This window comes from Myotis nattereri (assembly GCF_964212035.1).
Source record: "Myotis nattereri genome assembly, chromosome: 4".
Lineage (NCBI taxonomy): Eukaryota > Metazoa > Chordata > Mammalia > Chiroptera > Vespertilionidae > Myotis > Myotis nattereri.
In genome coordinates, this window is record NC_138079.1 from 102,928,085 (window position 1) to 102,945,113 (window position 17,029).

Below are 17,029 nucleotides of genomic sequence, written 5' to 3' on the forward strand. Positions count from 1 at the left end.
TCTTGCTGACGGCTCCTCACCTCTGCCCACCTCTGCCCCGGCTGCCTGCCCTCAGTGGGGAGCCATGCGGAGTCTCTAGAGAAGCCAGTGGCACTGTCCCCCCACATGGAGCTGGAGCTGACAGCAGCTGGGAGTGGCACTGGGTAGCTCAGAGGTGACCTGGTGAGGGACAGGCCAAAGGTCGGAGCCACACTGGGAGCAGGCAGGGACAGCACCCATCCGCGGTCCTGTTTGGGCACTTTCTCCCCTTCGTCTCTGAGCCCTCCTCGGAGACGCTGCCTGGAAGGTGTCAGAGCGGCCCACACACCATTTTTTATTCTTCCGAACGCTGACAGCATCACCGCCAGTCTCGCCGCCCCTGCCCCCTACGCCTGCACGTCCCCTGGCGGCCTGGCCTGGATCACGGTCCCATGAGGGGCCCCTGCAGGCGCGGGGCTCGGGCAGCAGTTTCTGGGCCAGGGAGGAGCTCTGTGGGCTCGCACCAGCAGCCCGGTTAGTGCAGCTAATTTCAGAAAGGTGTGGGTCCCCTGGGGCCCACTCTGGGAGCCTGCGAGTCCGCGCTCAGCTGGAGGGCACGCTGCCACTGCCTCTCGAGTGTCCCCCTCCCACCGTGACTCCGTGGGCCTCTGAGCGTCCTGGGCCTGCCGTCCCCCCAGGAGGACACTGGACAAGTCCCAGGTTCCCCCACTCTCACCAAGGGGTGGCTTCACGGGCTCACACAGCAGACGCTCTTCAGCTTGGCCCCCAGCGCAGCCTGGCTGAGGCAGCACCGTGACTGCTCTGAGCCCCGAGCGTCCCCACAGCCGCCCAGAGACTTTCGCACAGCACTGGGGGGGCGCGGAACCTGTGCCCACGGGCTCCCGCCTACAGGCCGGCCACGGGTGCCGAGGACGCCCAGGTGAGCTCCGGTTTGGGCCTGAGCCCTGCGGTGCTTCTTAGTGGATTTCAGCTGTGGCCACGTTGAGCTTTGATTCCACCGCGGACTTCAAACAGCACCTGCAGCTCCTGCAGCCGCCCACGGCCCACACCCAGCCAGGCCACACCAGCGCTTCTCAGGAGATTCTTGGGGCCGTCGGGCCAGAGCCTGTCCTGGTGCCCGGTTCTACCCATGCCCTCTGAGGGGAAGGCATGACTGGGTAGTGGGGCTGGCCAGCCTGGGTCTCAGTCCCAACCTTGAGCCAGGCTTTGGGGGCCGACCAGGATCCCTGCCCTGAGCCTCACACCAGTGTGAGCAGGGCCCCCGCCCCAGGCAGCCCAGTCAGGGCACCTGAGGGGCCTGGCAGGCACATGAGCACAGGCCCTGGGGGGTGAGGAGGTGGGGGAGGGGGGGGGAATGGAGAGAGGCCAGCCCTGTAGCCATCTGCCCGGAGAACACAGATGCCCTTGCTCTAAGCTCCCCACATCCCCAAATCCATAATAAAAATAATCCCTAATTTCCCCGATTTGCCCCAGTTCCAGAGTGCCGCCTGAGCTGTCATCATGTGCCTGCTCCAGGGGCCGAGGCATCACTGACCCCTTTTACAGAATCACGACAGAAAGGACCAGGTTTCTGAAGGGGCAGGGGGCACTGCGTCCTGCCTTTCGGGGGGGTTGGGGGGGGTAGAGTGGCCAGCCACAGGGGATCTGGCCCAGGAGAGGCCACAGGAGCACCTGCTAAGGGTTTGGGAGCCTCAGGCACTGGCCTCCTTAAAGACCTTGGTTAGGGAGCTGGGCCCTGCCACCTGGGGGCACATCCAGGATACAGCCTGGCGCCTGCATCCCAATGACCCCGGGGACACAACTTCCCTGAGAGTGGAGCAGAGCAGCAGGCCCCCTGGGCACACGCAGGGCATTGTCAGAGAAGGGGGTGCAGTCTTGGTCCTGATGGCGTCTGCCCTGAAGATTGAAAGGCAGGACAGGACTGCATCACCCAGGGCCAGAGCTGACCTGGAAATGCATCTCCCACCCTGGAGGCTGGCCAGGCTGGGCCAAGTCCCCAGGGTCAGCCCAGCCCTGAGGAGGGCGGGTGGAGGGTAGGGGCGGTGCCAGAGCCTGGCCCCAGGTGGCAGGAGTGGGCGGGCACCTGCTGGGCTCTGCCTGTGTGCCAGGCTCACTCGCCCATCACTTAATCTTCAGTCACTTTGTCATCATTTCTCCCTTGCCATCACCGCCCAAGGTAAGTCTGATGAACTGGTCCCTGAGGCTGAGCAGGGAACTGAAGCCCAGGGTTCTGAGACTTGCCCAGGTCCCACTGGGCTGACCTGGACAGACCCAACCAGGAGAGGAGACACCCCTGCCTGTCTTCCAGCGGAGGACAGCCGCCCTGAGTGTCCCAAGGGATCAGGCCTGGTGGGGAGGACCCCTGTGCGCAGGCGGGTGGGGCAGAGCAGCTTACAGGAAGGGGAGCCAGCCCCCCCCCCCCGTGAGCAACACTTGCCGCCCCCCAGTGCCCACCAAGCACTGTGTTGGGGGCAGGGCAGGCCGTGGGGTGGGCAGAGTGCGTGGGACTGAGGCCGGGCTCAGCAGCGGCTTCACACAGGTAGGGCCAGACAGAGGAGGGGGCTGTGGACAGGGACACTGCAGTCCCCCGACAGGGATGCCCCCTATGTCTGTCCGCATGAGAGCCTGCTGTGGGGGTTGGGGTGCTGGAATTTGGGGTCTCTGGGAGAGGAGCCTGCAAACCCCCTCCGTGACTGCCCCTCAGAGATCCCCTGCTCCCCAGGCTCTCATCCTCACTCCTGGCTGACCACCCCCACGACCCCCTCCCGGTCTGTGCACTCTCCCCAACCCCCACAAGGACCAGGACCCACCCCCTCACACACACACACACACACACACACACACACACACACACAGTCTCCATGGAGACAGCCTGAGGCCGCAGGGTCATACTCCTGTCAGCCTGCGGACCCCCTGCCCCCTGCCCACCCTCCGTCAAGAAAGCCAGACCCTTGGCTCCTAGCCTCAGTGATGGGGGTAGTGGCGGGGGGAGTAGGGGCCCCTGGAGTAAGCTGGGTGGGAGGCTTACAGAGCAACTTGCCCTCATGTCCCCCCAACCGCTGGATCTCCTGAGGCCTCAGCCTGCGACTTTGCCAGGTTGGCTCACAAGCAGAAACTGGGCCGATGTTTGTGAAGTTCCAGGGGCGACACTGGGCAGCAGGAGGCTGCAGCTGTTCTGAGTCCTGACCTCCAAGATCCTCAGCACCCCAACCCCCAGCCAGAGATGCAAAATGCAGTCAAATCCTCCAGCCCCAGGATTAACGTGCCCGCAGGGGGGGCTCTGTCCATGCAAAGTAGGGGAAGGCACAGGCAGGGTCCTGCCCTTTGCATGGTCTGGGCTCCACCTCTGCCACCAGGAGTGGGAAGCGGGCCTCACAGGGGGTGGGGTTGGTGTGGGCTCTTGGGAACCTGTCTTTGCTGTGTGCTGGTCCTGCTATCTCCCAGCCATGGTGAGGCTTTGATTGGGTGGGGAGGCAGAGCTACGGGTGGAAAGTTTCCTCTGCAGCTAATTAGCCCCTGGGGGCAGGGCAGTCTAATGGAACCTCATTAGTGGAGCCTCAGACCCAGGCCCTGCACCCCAGTACTGCCTGTGTGGATCTGGGGAAGCCTGTGGGGCTGGTGGTGCGGCCCCTGGGGACCTCCCCAGGCAGTGGGCTGTCAGTGTGCAAGGACAGGGCTCCCTCCTTTCCTGTGGGGTCTCATCGGTGGGAGGGACCGCAGGGGGCTACTGCAGGCTGGAATCTCCATTGCCTCTTCGTGTCCTCCAGCCCCAGGCTGGCCACTTCCGAAGCCCCCGACCCCATGGAGGAGTGGGACGTGCCCCAGATGAAGAAGGAGGTTGAGAGCCTCAAGTACCAGCTGGCCTTCAAAAGGGAGATGTCATCCAAGAGCATCCCTGAGTGAGTCCCCAGGACCCCAGAGCCTCAGCCTCACCCCACCCAGAGCCAGCTGTTGATTTGCATCTCATTTCCCTATCCTGTGCTCATTTGCATAAGCTATGAGCAGACCCTCATGTGTAACACTGGGCAGCACTTGAGGGGCAAGGTGCCCACCTGCTCACCCCAATCTCCCCACCAACAGGCTCCTCAAGTGGATCGAGGAGGGGATCCCCAAAGACCCCTTCCTGAACCCTGACCTCATGAAGAACAACCCGTGGGTGGAGAAGGGCAAGTGTGCCATCCTGTGAGACCCCGGCCCCAGGCGCAGGCCTTTGTGAAGAGGACAACTCGGTAAAGGTGTGACTTTCATAGACTTCCCGGTGCTCCCAGAACGCCTTTCCTTCCCCCTCTTCTCCTGAACTCGAAGGGGCCCCATGAGGCTCGCAACCAGGGGAACAATGGGCAGGGGCCCTGAGCCTGTCCCCAAGGCCCCTTTTCTTGGACTTTCCAGTGAGCTGACAGCAGCTGGGCCCTGGCTCCCTTCTGTCGCTGACTTTCCGTTCTCAGCGAGCCGAGAGCCCTGCCTAGGCTCCCTCCTGTTGCTTCTTAAGTCCTACGCCATTCCTGTGTCACTGTCCCCAGCTTTAATAATGTCCTCTCAAAATCCAAATAAAAAATAACAGAGAAACCAACACCAAGGGGTCCAGTGTGGATCTGGGGACATCCAGCATGACCTTGGGGTGCCTGGCGTCGATCTGGGTGTCAGTCATGAACACTGGGGCATCTGGTGTGGATTCTGGGGCATCTGGTGTAAATCAGAGCATCCAGCACGGACCTGGGGTATCCATGGAGGAGTGGGGTGTCTGGTGTGACCCGGCTACAGCAGGTCCCTGATGTGCAGGTTGCGTCGCACAGCGTTGGAGACGCCCTCCTTGAAGCGGAACCAGACGTCACTCCTGCCCACCGCAGTGCCCATGCGCTGCTCGACCGCGTCCGTCTCAGGGGCTGTGTTCTCTGTGGGGGCCACAGGGTTGGTCCTCTGCCCGACCCCAGCCCCGCCCTCCACAGCTCCCACACCCACCACACCTGCGCTCAGGGCTGCTGCTCTCCTGATGACCACACGGCCGAAGAAATCCCTCTCGGTCTGCAGAGGGTGGGTGGTCAGATTCACGGACAGACACATCGGGGACACGCCCTGCCGTGAGGGAAAACTCTCCCCGGGAGGATGGGCCTCGTGGCGCCTCTGAACCGTGGCCCACGGCTGAGGAGTAGACACCTCTCCCAGCCCCTCCCCTCACCCTGTACTGACCCACTCAGCAAGGGTCCCCTCTGCCCCTTACCGCCTCCACAGCTGCCTGGTCCCTGTCAGGGCCAGGGCAGGAGGTGCCAACAGAACCCACCCTCCTGCCCAAGTGGGAACTGAGCCCAGGTGAGACCCAACCCTGCTGAGCAGCAGGGACTGGACCGTTAGGTGGGTCCCTCAGAGCTCAGAGCCAGCCTGTACCAAGGTAACACAGCCCCACCCCCGTGCCCACTTCCAGCCCCCAAACCTGGTCCTCCAGGGCTGCTCTCTTCAGGATGCGCTCCAGCCGCTGCTCGTGGCTGCGTGCGGTGGGTGGCTGTGCCCCTTTCCCCCCAGCAGCCCCCTGGGGGCCCTTGGCCTTGGGGGGACTGCCATCCACCTGCAGGAAGTGGATGTGATGAGAGCTGACTGGACAGGGCCATTCCAAGGGCAGGATCCACCCTACAAGGCCCTGCTCTGCCCCAAGCCAGAGGTGGGCTCACCTGGGGGCTGTCCCCATCTCGGGCCAAGGCCTCTGCCCGCCGCATCTTCTCCATTTCAATCTCACGGGCAATAAGCTGCTTGGCCTGGTAGGTGAGGGGCTTTCGGGCAGGCAGTTCAGGGAAGCGGCAGACCTCCTCCAAGTTCCTGCTCGGGGGCGAGGGGAGGGGGGGGGGCGGTAAGGCAGCCAGGCACCTGCTCAGTAGTGATAGCAGCAGGGCACCCACCACAATGACTCCAAATGCCAGAATGAGAAAGCTGCAGGACAGGGGCCTCCCTAGGGCTACAAAGGGAGGGAATGAGACATGGCAGGGCTGGGCTCAGGCTGGGTTTTGTGCTCAGAAACCGCCATTACTGCCTCCTTGCCATCGGCACAGAGAAACACCTGCATCCCAGACACCGGGGCCCTGACTGGGCAGCAGAACCCTAGGGCCCGCGCTCCATCCCCACAGCCATCTCAGGACAGGGGAACAGCCCTAGGGAGCTCGAGGACCCCCTGGTGGGGCTCCTGGGGAACACTGGGGCAGAGAGATTCTGTAGTAAAAGCCTCAGGTCCCGGGGCTACCTATGCCCAACCTGGGGGCCCACATCACAGTCACATGTGGGCAGGAGCTGAGCTAGAACCGACACTCCCGCCAACCTCTGACAAATGGGAAACTGAGTCTCAAGCCTCACCAAGGCCATGCTTTTCCACTCCCGGCCCAGCCCCCCACTGCCCTCATTCCAAGTGCTGCACAGACTCACGGCTCCAGCCTGTAGACATACTGCCCGTCAGGCGTGCGCTCCTGGCGGTAGGTTAGGCTGTAGGCAAGCATGGTGCCCACTAGGCTGCTCAACTGGAGCTTCTCACGCGTGCTGTACAGCTGCGTGCTCACCTGCCGGCAGGTAGGCAACAGGTAGGAACGCTGAGCACAGCCAGGAACCCAGTCCGGCCAGAAGCCGCACCCTCCTTCTGGGTGAGGCACTCACAGGGCGAAGCTTAGGCACGAGGATGTCCAGGAGCAGGCAGAGGGTGTCCAAGATGAGGGCCTGGGGCGTTGTTTGGTTGCGAGTGGACGGAGCAATACCTGACACCAGTGTCTGGATCAGGTTCTGCACCTGACTTGTCCGGTTCTGGGCCTGGGGTGGAGGGTAAACCAGGACCAGGTCAGCCAGGACCCCCCAGGATCCCAGGCCTAGACAGGGGCGAGGGGCAGGGTGCAGGGCACACCTCCTGCTGGCTACTCGGGAAGGCGATCCTTGGCACATGGCTGGAGGCGAACAGCAAGTGGAAGGCCACAAGCAGGAAGGGCTGGTAGCGCAGCAACTGGAAGCTCTGGCTGTGGTGGGCGGCCTGGCCCAGCATGTCCTCAAAGGCTAGCCAGTCAAGGGCCGTACACACGGTGCCCAGGCTGGAGTCCCGCAGCCGCAGTCGCAGGAAGTTGTCAAACAGGCCCTGTGAGTAGTGGGTCCCTGAGCCCCTCCAGCATCATGACCCCCCACAGCACAAGGGACCCTTCACTGCCCATCTGCCCTGCCAAGTCCGGGGACCAGGATAGCACCTGCGTGGCCACATGTGAGTGCGCACATGGCCCTGAGGGGGTGCCAGGAGGCCCACCTGCTGCCCCCACTCTGGTTTGACCAAGATCCTGGGATGTGCAGGAAAGAACCCCCCACCCCTCCCTAAAGGGAGTCTGTCCACCAGAACTAAGGGCAGAGCCCCACTCTCCTTCTACGTAGACGTCCCCTCCCCTCCCGCACTTGCTCTGCCCTCTGCAACCATGGGTTTCTGGATTTGCACGGATCCCTAACCACTAACCCAAAGAGGCTTAGTTAGGCAGACAGCTTAGGCCGGCTTTCAGGGTTAGGGGTGCATCTCTGCCACCTGCTCAGGCCAAAATCCCTACCTGCTCTCTAATCCACACCCCATTCCCGCAGCTCATGTCCAGAATGAAGCCCACCCACCCCCCGCCACTGGATCGGGTTCCCCAGCTGCTGCCACACTACCCCTCACTTTGGTTCCCAGCTGGCAGCCAGTGACCCCATCAATCAAAACGACCCCCCATCCCCACACCCGGCCCCCTGCCATGCTGGTGGCCATCCCCCTCCTAGCACCAGCCTCTCCTCTGGCCTCTGCTGCTCATATTCCCGGGGCCTCTCTGATGCCCTGTCTGCCCCACCGCATTCCCATCCCACCTGCTTCTTCTACAGCCTGGCACTATCTGGACTGCCTCCTGTTCACTGTCTGGGGACAAGGGAACACCCCCAACACGGCACCCTGGAAAAAGGTTCAGGGAGAGTGCAGTTACCTGGACGACCTTCTCATGCTCGCCCGAGGAGGCAGCCACATGCAGGATATGGTAGAACCGCTGTGCAGCCATGGTCAGGGGTGCCTCGGCAGCCCGGTGCCCCAACCCCGTGAGCCCATCGCCCAGCAGGAGCATGTGGGTGGGCAGAGTTGGGTCCTGGCCCACACGTCGCCTGCAGAAGGGTTGCTGAAGCTGGAGTGGAACCCCACCCACTTTATTCCTGTGGGCAGCACCCTCCCGACTCGAGGCAGCCCCAAGGAGGTGGCAGTGAGGGAGGCTGAGGCACAGCCTTGAAAGCAGGGCCCAAGCAGCCTTGGGTTTCTGTTGGCAGAACGGGGGTGGGGGGTGGGGGAGGCTGCACACGCAGGGTTTATGTCCAGGGCTGGGGGCACCATAGGTATCCAGGCTGAGCCTGGCCCGCCCACTCTTTCTGCCCACCCCATCTACCTCTGGGCCCGGGGCAGCTGGAAGACCTCCTGCCACACAGAGAAGAGCCCCTTGCGCTGGTCCTTGAGGCCGACGCGCGTGGTCTGCACAGCCTGAACACTCAGCTCCCGCTGGCCTCGCCCATGCAGGAACTGGACACAGGGTGTGGGGGTTGAGAGGTAGCTGCCCCCTGTCCCACCCCCCCACAGCCAGCTTCCGCCCACCCACCTGCAGGGTGTTGATGCAGGCTCGGATGTCATTGTCTGTCTTCTCACAGAGGGCTGCTAGGGCACCTGGGTCGACCTGCAGGCCCTGCCGGAGGGAGATCTGCAGGAGGCAAGAGCATGGCTATCCATCCCCCTCTCAGAGCTCCACCCTGTAGCCACCTCCTCCCTAGAAACAGGTGAGTAGCTGTTCTCATCCTACAGGAGACAAAAACTACAGATCCTGTAGTCTGATCTCGGTCCCCACTAGGGACCACCCACCGCCAGAGATCAAAGTGAACCAGTCACCCTCACCCCAGGACCTGGGATGGGGGGAAGGGAGTGGCAACAGCAGAGAGGGTGGTGCCCTGGATGGCAGAGGGGAGGGGTGTAGAGTGGTGGGGAGGGGAAGATGAGACCATGACAGGAGTCACGCCCACCCTGCCGTCAGCCATGCAGCCCCAGCCCTGTGCCCCACCTCCGCACCCCCACTGACCTCCTGCAGCCGCTGTGTGAGTCTGGAGGGCAGTATCGGTGGAAAGTGGAGCAGGAAAGCCCGCTGCTTCAGCTGCCGCAGAGAGGGCGCAAACCTGCCGATGGGCACAGGGTGTGGGGGGAAACCCTCAGGCCAAATCCCAGCCTCAAATCCACTGGGTGGCCAGGTGGGGCTAGGATGTGCCAGCCCAGGGGCCCTCTGCCCTCCTGTGAAAGCCCCGCCCAGTGGAGCACCCTCAGGCCCTCACCTTCAGAACCCTGCCCCACCCTACTCACTGGTCATTACAGATGCAGATGACTGGCCTCATCAAGAGACCCCCCTCTGCCCGCGGCCGCCGCCCCTCCCCCGCCAACGTGGCCCGGCCCCCCAGCTCTGCCTCCTTCGGGCCCTTGCGGTCAATGATGCTGAGGAGCACGTTGATGGCAGCCTGAGGGGACATGCGGCGGTGCAATGAGCCACAGCCCAGATTGCCCACCCGCCCACCCACTGGCCAGGCACCCAGGAGGCCCACCGTGGGGGCCCCATCGATCTCATCGATAACCAGGCAGTTGGGCTTCCCACCAATGCCCAGCACCGACTCCATCTGCGTGGCCGCCTCAATGTGCGTGCGGAAGGCCTCGGGGCTGCGGTCGTCACTGTAACCACAGAGCAGGGGAGGGGCCGTCAGGACAGCTGTGGCCGCGGCCAGGGCAGCAGCCAGTGTCCCTGGCAGGATGATCTCCCAGGCCAAGCTGCTGCACTGACACCTCGAGGCTACCCTGCGACATGACTGCTCCAAATCCCAATGCCCCAAGGACCCCAGTGTCCCAGATTCAACCAGACAGATCAGGACAGACAAGAGGCCCACAGGTCAGGCCTTGCCTTCCACTCACCTTGCATTCATTTCCACCACACAGTACCCCGCATGCCTTGCGATCACGTGGGCCAGAGTGGTCTTGCCCAGCCCAGGGGGTCCACATAGCAATGCTACCTACAACCAAGACACAAAGACAGGCTGCAACCTGCACCACGTTGGGGAGTATCTGACCCAACCACCAAGGCTGATAATCCTGTCCCATGAGGCGTGGTGCCAGGGAATGTCCATATCACCCCACACCCACCCTAGTCATCAAATGAGAACCCCAGCATGCCCATGGCTCAGAACGAGCATTTCAGAGAGAAAACCCTGAATAAAGAAAGTGATGGGGAGACCTGATGGGCCACAGCCATTACTGACCCCTCAAAACCACTCACTGTCCACCACAATCATCCTTCGGGAGGTACTGGGCCCTCGAGGGACACTGACCTTACCTAAGTCATTAGAACAACCAACTCCCGTTCACATCACTGACTCCCCTCACTAACACGTCATCGTGCCCTCGGCCACGCTGAGGAGCACACTGCATGCCGTGTGGCCCCCGAGGTACGAAGGCACCAGCCAGTGCGTATAACCCCTGGGCTCAGAGATGCATGCCGTGCACAGAGGTGGCGCTCACTTTCTGCCGGGGCCGCCGGCTCAGGTCCAGCTCAGCCTCGAGCATCTCCTCCAACACCTGGTCGTGGCTCTTCCACTTGCTGGAAGCTGTGGCCTCCTTGCCAACCCGGGCCGGCTCCACACTGGACCTGGGCTTCCGGGCCGGCCTCTCTCGGCCGAACACCACCAGGTCCCACAGCTTCAGCCACTTGAGGAGGCAGCGGTTGGTGAACTGCGGGAAGGGAGGTATTGCCGGGGAGGACCACCAGTGCCAAGGATTCCGTCCGGCCCCTCATGCTGTCCGAGGACACACACAGGGATGCTGAGGCTGAGTACCAAGTGGCCCCCACTCACCCTCCTGGTGAGTGGCAGAGCGAGGCTCACACGGGGGCCTCATTCCCACAGCCCTGGCCCTGACCCCTCCAGGAGCCCCGGGGCACCCCGCCCGGGGCATCAGCTGCTGAGAGGAAAGGAAACAAAGGCTACAGGCACGGGGTGCTCTGGATCCGCAGCCCACGTCAGAGGTGACCAGCAGCATGCCGGCCCTGTACTTGCCTCAGTTTCCCCATCTACAACTCAGCAAGGCACACCAGAGCCCTGCTTTCCATTCCAACAGGGCTGTGGGCTGGTGATATGTTATTTGGCTGGATCCTGAATTCCCCCCTCCTGGCAACAAGACAGCCAGGCACACTTGAGCAAGTGCAAGGCCTCACATCGTCGCTGAGCAGCTCCGTGTAGTGCTGGGGCGCAAATTCATCCACCCAGAGGCTGTGCTGGGCGTCGTCTTGGCGGTTAGCCGGCACCTCCTCAGGGGTCTCCTCTCCCATCTCCTCTGTCCTGAGGCTGAAGAGCATTGTGCCCTGAGCCGCCCGGCCTTCACCCCAGCAGGGATCACGCCCTGCCCAGAATTCAGGCGGGGGTTCCAGGAGCAAAAGGACCCACTACGTCACCTGTGCAGTGTCTCTGAGAGCCGCTGGGCCTCCTCGAGCAATCGCTGCCGCCGCTGCGCACAACAGGGCTTGGGATCAGGATGGCTCAGACAGCCAGTCGCCCCAGAGCTAACCCGCTCCTCCCAGCAAACCCCAGCAGGCCCCACCTCACTGTCAACCTGCTCCTTCAGAGAAGCGAAAGACACACCCAGCAGGTCCAGGCGGCCACGTCCACGCCACTGGGTGCCCAAGGAAGGGCTCTGTGGGGGAGAGAGAGCAGCAGTCACCTCCGGACACCCTCCTCGGTCACGGGGTTACCCATGACCCCCACCCAACAATGCTCAGAGACCTAGGTGGCATCCCCCAGCCCCGGCCGGCCTAGAGATGGAGGAGTCCCCTCTCCCACTAAGGACGGGAGGAGCAAGAGCCACTAGGGAGGGGGCAGCTCTAGGAGAGAGAAGAAAGTGGAGGGGGCAGAAGGGAGAGAGAGGAAGAGTCCCTCCTGAACTGATGGCTGGAAGCCCGGTGAACTTCCCGAGGAGCCCCCGGAGTCCTCGTGTGGACATGATTTCCGGGGCTGCGCCAAGCCTGCCAACCCCACAGGGCGGCTGTGGCCAGCCTAGACACCCCCATGGCCACACAGCACCCACCTGCACCCCCGTGCCCCCGGGGTCCGCCCGGAGCACCAGAAAGGCCCGGTCACCGCCCGTGGAGGTCACGTTGACGTAGTCCTCCAGGACCGGGGGTCGCCTCAGGACCGGATTGCGAGGGGCTGGCGGGGCCCCTTTGAGCCCCAGGTCCGCACCAGGGTCCACAGTCCTGGGAAAGGACCAGGCTGTCTTGCACTTTGCTTCCTGTTACCCTCAGGCCAGGAGCCAGGCTCCCGCTCTGCTGCCCACCCGCCCACAGGCCCACAGCCCAGGCCTTGGGACCTGGTCGGAAACACGAGACCCCTCCGATCCCAAGACTCTCGGACCCCCAGGCCACACACCCCTCGCCCCACAGCTCAGCGGGGACCTCAGGACTCGGTGGGGGGGTGATGTCCCGAGGAGGGGAGTCGGGAAGCGGCGGCTCTTCCATCTCATCCTGCCCGAAGTTCAGCCTCTTGACCGCCTCCAGCCTGGGCCGCTTGACCCCGGGAGCTGGGGAAACACACAGTCTGGGAAGAAACAGATGCTTCCCCTGCTTTGCCTCCCACCCCGGTGGGGGCCTCGCCGGACGTACCGAGGAGGAGTCCGTCCCTCTCTGCGTCGGCCGCCAGCTGCCTCCTCCTGGCATCCCTGCGGTTCCCTGCGGGTCCACCTGGAGAACAGGGCGCCGCAGCGTCCCCTCCAGCAAGGGCCTCCTCGAACGTCGGCCGGACCCTGTCCCTGCAGGGTGACCGGGCCTCGGGCCCTGCAGGGAGAAAAGATGCACAGCAACCGCCTCGGGTCGCGCTGCCTGCAGCCGGCGCTCCCGTCCCCGCGCAGCCCTCCCGAACGCCCGGGGCAGGCAGGCCGGGGCCCTGCCCGGCTACAAGCGACAAGGCCGCGCCCGGACCCGCGCCCACCTTCCAGCTCCGCCAGCACCTCGAGCTCGTCCGCAAACTGGCTGTGGAAGTCGTCCTCGACGCCGTGCAGCTCCCGCTCGTAGTCCTCCATGGCCACGCGGGCCCGCCGCGCCCGCCGGAGTCACCGCCGGCTCCGAAGCTCCCGCGCTCCAGCTGCGCGCCGCTCCCGCCCCCCCGCGCCCGGGCGCCGCCAATGTACAGTCGGCGTGTCCTGCGGCGCTCAGCCATTGGTCGGTAGGCAGGGCGGGGCGGGGGCGGGGCTGCGCGCGCAAGTAGGGTGGGGCCGAGTCGAGGCTTGGAGTCCGAAAGGCAGGTCCCAAGAGCTCGCTATTGGTCCACACGGCTGCCCGTCTGGGGGCGTGGGCGGGGCTCTGCGGGCAGGCCGGACCTGGAAAGAAGTGGTTCCGTGGTCCGAATGAGAAGTCCCTGGGTCGTGGATCGCGAGGTGCGGGGACGCGGGAGCTGGATCGGAGCGGGTCAGCGGCATCGGGGACCCGGACGGCGCGGCCCGACTGCAGGTCGGTTCCAGAGTGGGCGGGGGCGGGCTCACCACTGGGATCCACCCAGAACCCCTTGGCCCATCGTACCCAGGAGGTGGGGGCTTCCGCGGAGGGGAGGTAGGGAATGGTGTCTGCATGGAGGGGGGTGGGGGGGCGAGGGTGAACTCCGCCCCTGCACTCAGCGCCCCCCCTTGCACCCGGCTGCCCTGTGCCGCCCCCGGGTGCGAGGGCCGTAGCAGCCCCTCTCCTCCACCCCTCCCCACTCAGGAAAAGGCCCCTATCGCGCGTTCCTGGTCTGTTGGGAAGGGTCGGTGGGAGTGGGCTCAGAGCAAGACTGTTTCTCCCAAGGCCTGGGTCTGGCGGGGACTGTGGGACTGCCCCACGTCCAAGCAACACTGGCTCCCCTCACCTTGACCACACTCTCACCCCAGTTGCCACTCTCCTACGAGGTTCAGAAGTGAGAGTAGTCAGGAGCCCAGTGGGTGCAGGCACATAGCAGGTGCATGTGTTTGCCTGATACACAGCGTTTGTGGCTTCGGACCCAGAGCTCTGGAGAGCAGGGGTTGTCTGCCCGAGCTGGGCGTGACCCTGACATGGGCTGGTCACCCTGTGAACCACATGCTCGCCCTGCATGCAGGCCCCACCATGGAGCCAGGCAGTGTGGAGAACCTGTCCATCGTGTACCAGAGCCGTGACTTCCTGGTGGTGAACAAGCACTGGGACGTGCGCATTGATAGCAAGACGTGGAGGGAGACCCTGACCCTCCAAAAGCAGCTGCGGCACCGCTTCCCCGAGCTGGCTGACCCCGGCACCTGCTACGGGTTCAGGTACTGGGAGTGCGGCACAGGGAGCCCCAGGCGGCCTCCGCGGGAGGGAAGTGGCCGCCCCTGACCCAGCCTCTCCTGTCCCTTTGCTCTGTGCCAGGTTCTGCCACCAGCTAGATTTCTCCACCAGCGGAGCTCTCTGTGTGGCCCTGAACAAAGCAGCTGCAGGCAGCGCTTACAGGTGCTTCAAGGAGCGGCAGGTCACCAAGGCTTACCTGGCTCTGGTAAGGCCTGGCCAGGCCTGGGGCATGGGGGCTCCAGTGCTCAGCCCACATCAGCAGGCCCTGAGTTTCAGGTGGGCTCCCCTGACCCGCAGGTTCGGGGGCACGTCCAGGAGAGCCGGATAACCATCAGCTATGCCATCGGCAGGAACGGCACAGAGGGCCGGACCCACACCATGTGCATCGAGGGCACCCAGGGTACGGTGGGCAAGGGGGCAGGGGCCATGGCACATGTTTCATCTAAGGGGACCTTGTGCTGAGGTGACCTGGAGCCCGGGGCTGACCCAGGCAACCCTCACAGCCTCCCTTCCTCCCCCGCAGGCTGTGAGAACCCGAAACCAAGCCTCACGGAGCTGGTGGTTCTAGAACATGGACTCTATGCAGGTGACCCCGTCTCCAAAGTGCTGCTGCAGCCCCTCACAGGTACATTCAGGAGCGGGGCCAGGAAGCCTCCCAGGCTCCTCACTCCCCGTACCCTCCCCACCCCCCAGTGTCCTGCCCCCGGCGTGCTGGGTGCCTGGTGTCAGCATCTCCTCAAGCAGTGCACTGCAGTGTCCCCGTTAGATAGGAAAGGAAACAGGCACAGAGGCAGAGTAGCCTGACGGGGGCCACCCCAAACATTGCTGGCAAAGCGGATCCTCTCCCACACACTTCACCCCGCAACCTGCGGCTCTTGCCCTAGAGGTGGTCTTGCTGGTCTGGATGTGAAGGCAGTGGGGAGGCGGGCCTGAGGTCTCCAATGTACCGAGTGCCACCCTGGCCCTGCCCTCGCCAGAGGTGACCCCAGAAGTTGACTTCCATTCTAAGCTCTTATGTCCTCGTCTGTAGCAGGAAGCAGGGAGGGTTATTGCATGTGCCGCTGAGTTGGCAGCTGGGGACAGTGACATGAACGGTGGGTGGCGGTCAGGGAGTGGCACCCCTGCCTCACTGGCCCTCTCTCCCCACACAGGCCGGACGCACCAGCTGCGTGTCCATTGCAGTGCCCTCGGCCACCCCATTGTGGGGGACCTGACCTACGGGCAGGCCTCGGGACAGGAGGACCAACCGTTCCGCATGATGTTGCATGCCTTCTACCTGCGGATACCCACCCAGGCCGAGTGTGTGGAGGCCTGTACACCAGACCCTTTCGTGCCCACCCTTGACGCCTGCTGGAGCCCTCACACCCTGGTACAGCCGCTGGACCAGCTTGTCCAAGTCCTGCGGGCTGCCCAGGACCCTGAACCCACAGAAGGGGACCCTGGGCCCTGCAGCCCCTCCACACACCTGCCCGGGCCAGGCCGGCCCCCACCGCCCCCTCCCCGTCCCCCGGAGACAGAGGCTCAGAGGGCCTCATATCTTCAGTGGCTGTCAGAGTGGACACTGGAGCCAGACAACTGAGAGTGTGGGCCTGATGTTTGGTGAAGACTGGAACCTCCAGGTGGACAGGGACTGCGGGCCAGAACCCTAAGCCTATCCGGAGGCGGAGGTGTCCCAGCCACAGAGCACTGACCCCACCCCAACTGTAGCAGCCAAACCTAAAGAGGGACCCACGGCCAGCAGGGGGAGCCAGGCCGCCACGATTATGGAAGGATGAACTCAGCGTGGTAGGACCAGCCCCCCCAAAAGGAACCAAGGCCTGCCAGTCCTCCCCAGACACCTTTCGGACTCCAAAGCTTTACCCCCAGGGCTTGTCTGTAGTTGTGCCCGGGGGTTGCCCTGGAAAAGGACCCGGGCCGGCCCTTGCTGGGCCCCTTGTTCACCCCCAGAGCACCTGGCTCCTTTACTCTGTTCAGACCCCCTGTGCCATCACCCCAGCTTGGCTGAGCCCTCTCTACCTGCAAACCCTGACTGGTCCCCTGCCCGGCCAGTCCTGCTTTGTGCCTTGGCTTCTGCCGAACTCTGCCCATGGGTCTGCCACCTCCACCCACATCCTAATCATCACACATGGGGGTGGGTGAGGGCCGTCCCTTCTGGCCTGATGTAGGTGCTCTGGGGGGGCCTCCCACACAGCCCCTGGTTATCAGACCTTAGCCTAGGAGCAAGGGCAGCCCAGCTCCCGCCTCCTCTGTCCCCTCCAACACGCCCACATCATTCCAGCTGCCGCAGGGCTCCAGGACTTAGAATAAAGGCTCAGTGACTAACCCTGTGAACAGCCATGAATACTTCTGATGTGGGGGTTACAGGGGAGCCCAGACTCCTGCACCAGGTAGGCCTCTGTCCCAAGCCCTCCTGCAGGACCCAGGACTGACCTCGAGGTCCTGGCTGCTGCCCTGTACCCCTATGCAGTGGCTACACTCCTGCCCTGGTCGGAGGATCCCTGGCCCTCCCAACAGAAAACATTGGAACATCCAACTAGTCTCACCAGAGTCCCTGATAGAGCTACTACCGTGGCCACCATCATACTGGTCTTGGGGCCTTCCACCGTGTCAGAACGCCATGGGAGGGCTGTCGCCTGGGCCACCAACCAGCCTGAGGTCACATGCCACATCCCTGCACCCAGCTGGGCCAGACCCCTCCTCTC

At 63.8% G+C, this 17,029-nt stretch overlaps 3 protein-coding genes across 3 annotated transcripts; 2 read left to right on the forward strand and 1 right to left on the reverse strand.

Moving 5' to 3' along the window:
* The first annotated feature begins 2,136 nt into the window (after window positions 1-2,136).
* On the forward strand, window positions 2,137-4,200 carry GNG13 (G protein subunit gamma 13). The gene is made up of 3 exons (XM_081090622.1): window positions 2,137-2,155; window positions 3,747-3,878; window positions 4,060-4,200. The coding sequence occupies exons 2-3, from the start codon at window positions 3,781-3,783 to the stop codon at window positions 4,163-4,165; spliced, it is 204 nt and encodes a 67-aa protein (XP_080946748.1). The 5' UTR covers window positions 2,137-2,155; window positions 3,747-3,780; the 3' UTR covers window positions 4,166-4,200.
* A 283-nt stretch (window positions 4,201-4,483) lies between these two features.
* On the reverse strand, window positions 4,484-13,212 carry CHTF18 (chromosome transmission fidelity factor 18; the record flags this gene model as incomplete). Its single annotated transcript, XM_081090619.1, is given in 23 exon segments — window positions 4,484-4,871; window positions 4,944-5,001; window positions 5,408-5,539; window positions 5,643-5,787; window positions 6,385-6,515; window positions 6,610-6,759; window positions 6,851-7,075; window positions 7,929-8,100; window positions 8,376-8,506; window positions 8,583-8,681; window positions 9,054-9,147; window positions 9,329-9,480; window positions 9,565-9,688; window positions 9,926-10,023; window positions 10,529-10,738; window positions 11,220-11,349; window positions 11,457-11,509; window positions 11,603-11,695; window positions 12,086-12,254; window positions 12,427-12,594; window positions 12,660-12,830; window positions 12,985-13,166; window positions 13,168-13,212. Coding segments are annotated over 23 exon segments (3,069 nt in total). The 3' UTR covers window positions 4,484-4,734.
* Window positions 13,213-13,344: 132 nt separating this feature from the next.
* Window positions 13,345-16,650, forward strand: RPUSD1 (RNA pseudouridine synthase domain containing 1). The gene is made up of 6 exons (XM_081088594.1): window positions 13,345-13,502; window positions 14,122-14,311; window positions 14,409-14,532; window positions 14,625-14,727; window positions 14,851-14,952; window positions 15,479-16,650. The coding sequence occupies exons 1-6, from the start codon at window positions 13,400-13,402 to the stop codon at window positions 15,904-15,906; spliced, it is 1,050 nt and encodes a 349-aa protein (XP_080944720.1). The 5' UTR covers window positions 13,345-13,399; the 3' UTR covers window positions 15,907-16,650.
* The last annotated feature ends 379 nt before the right edge of the window (window positions 16,651-17,029 follow it).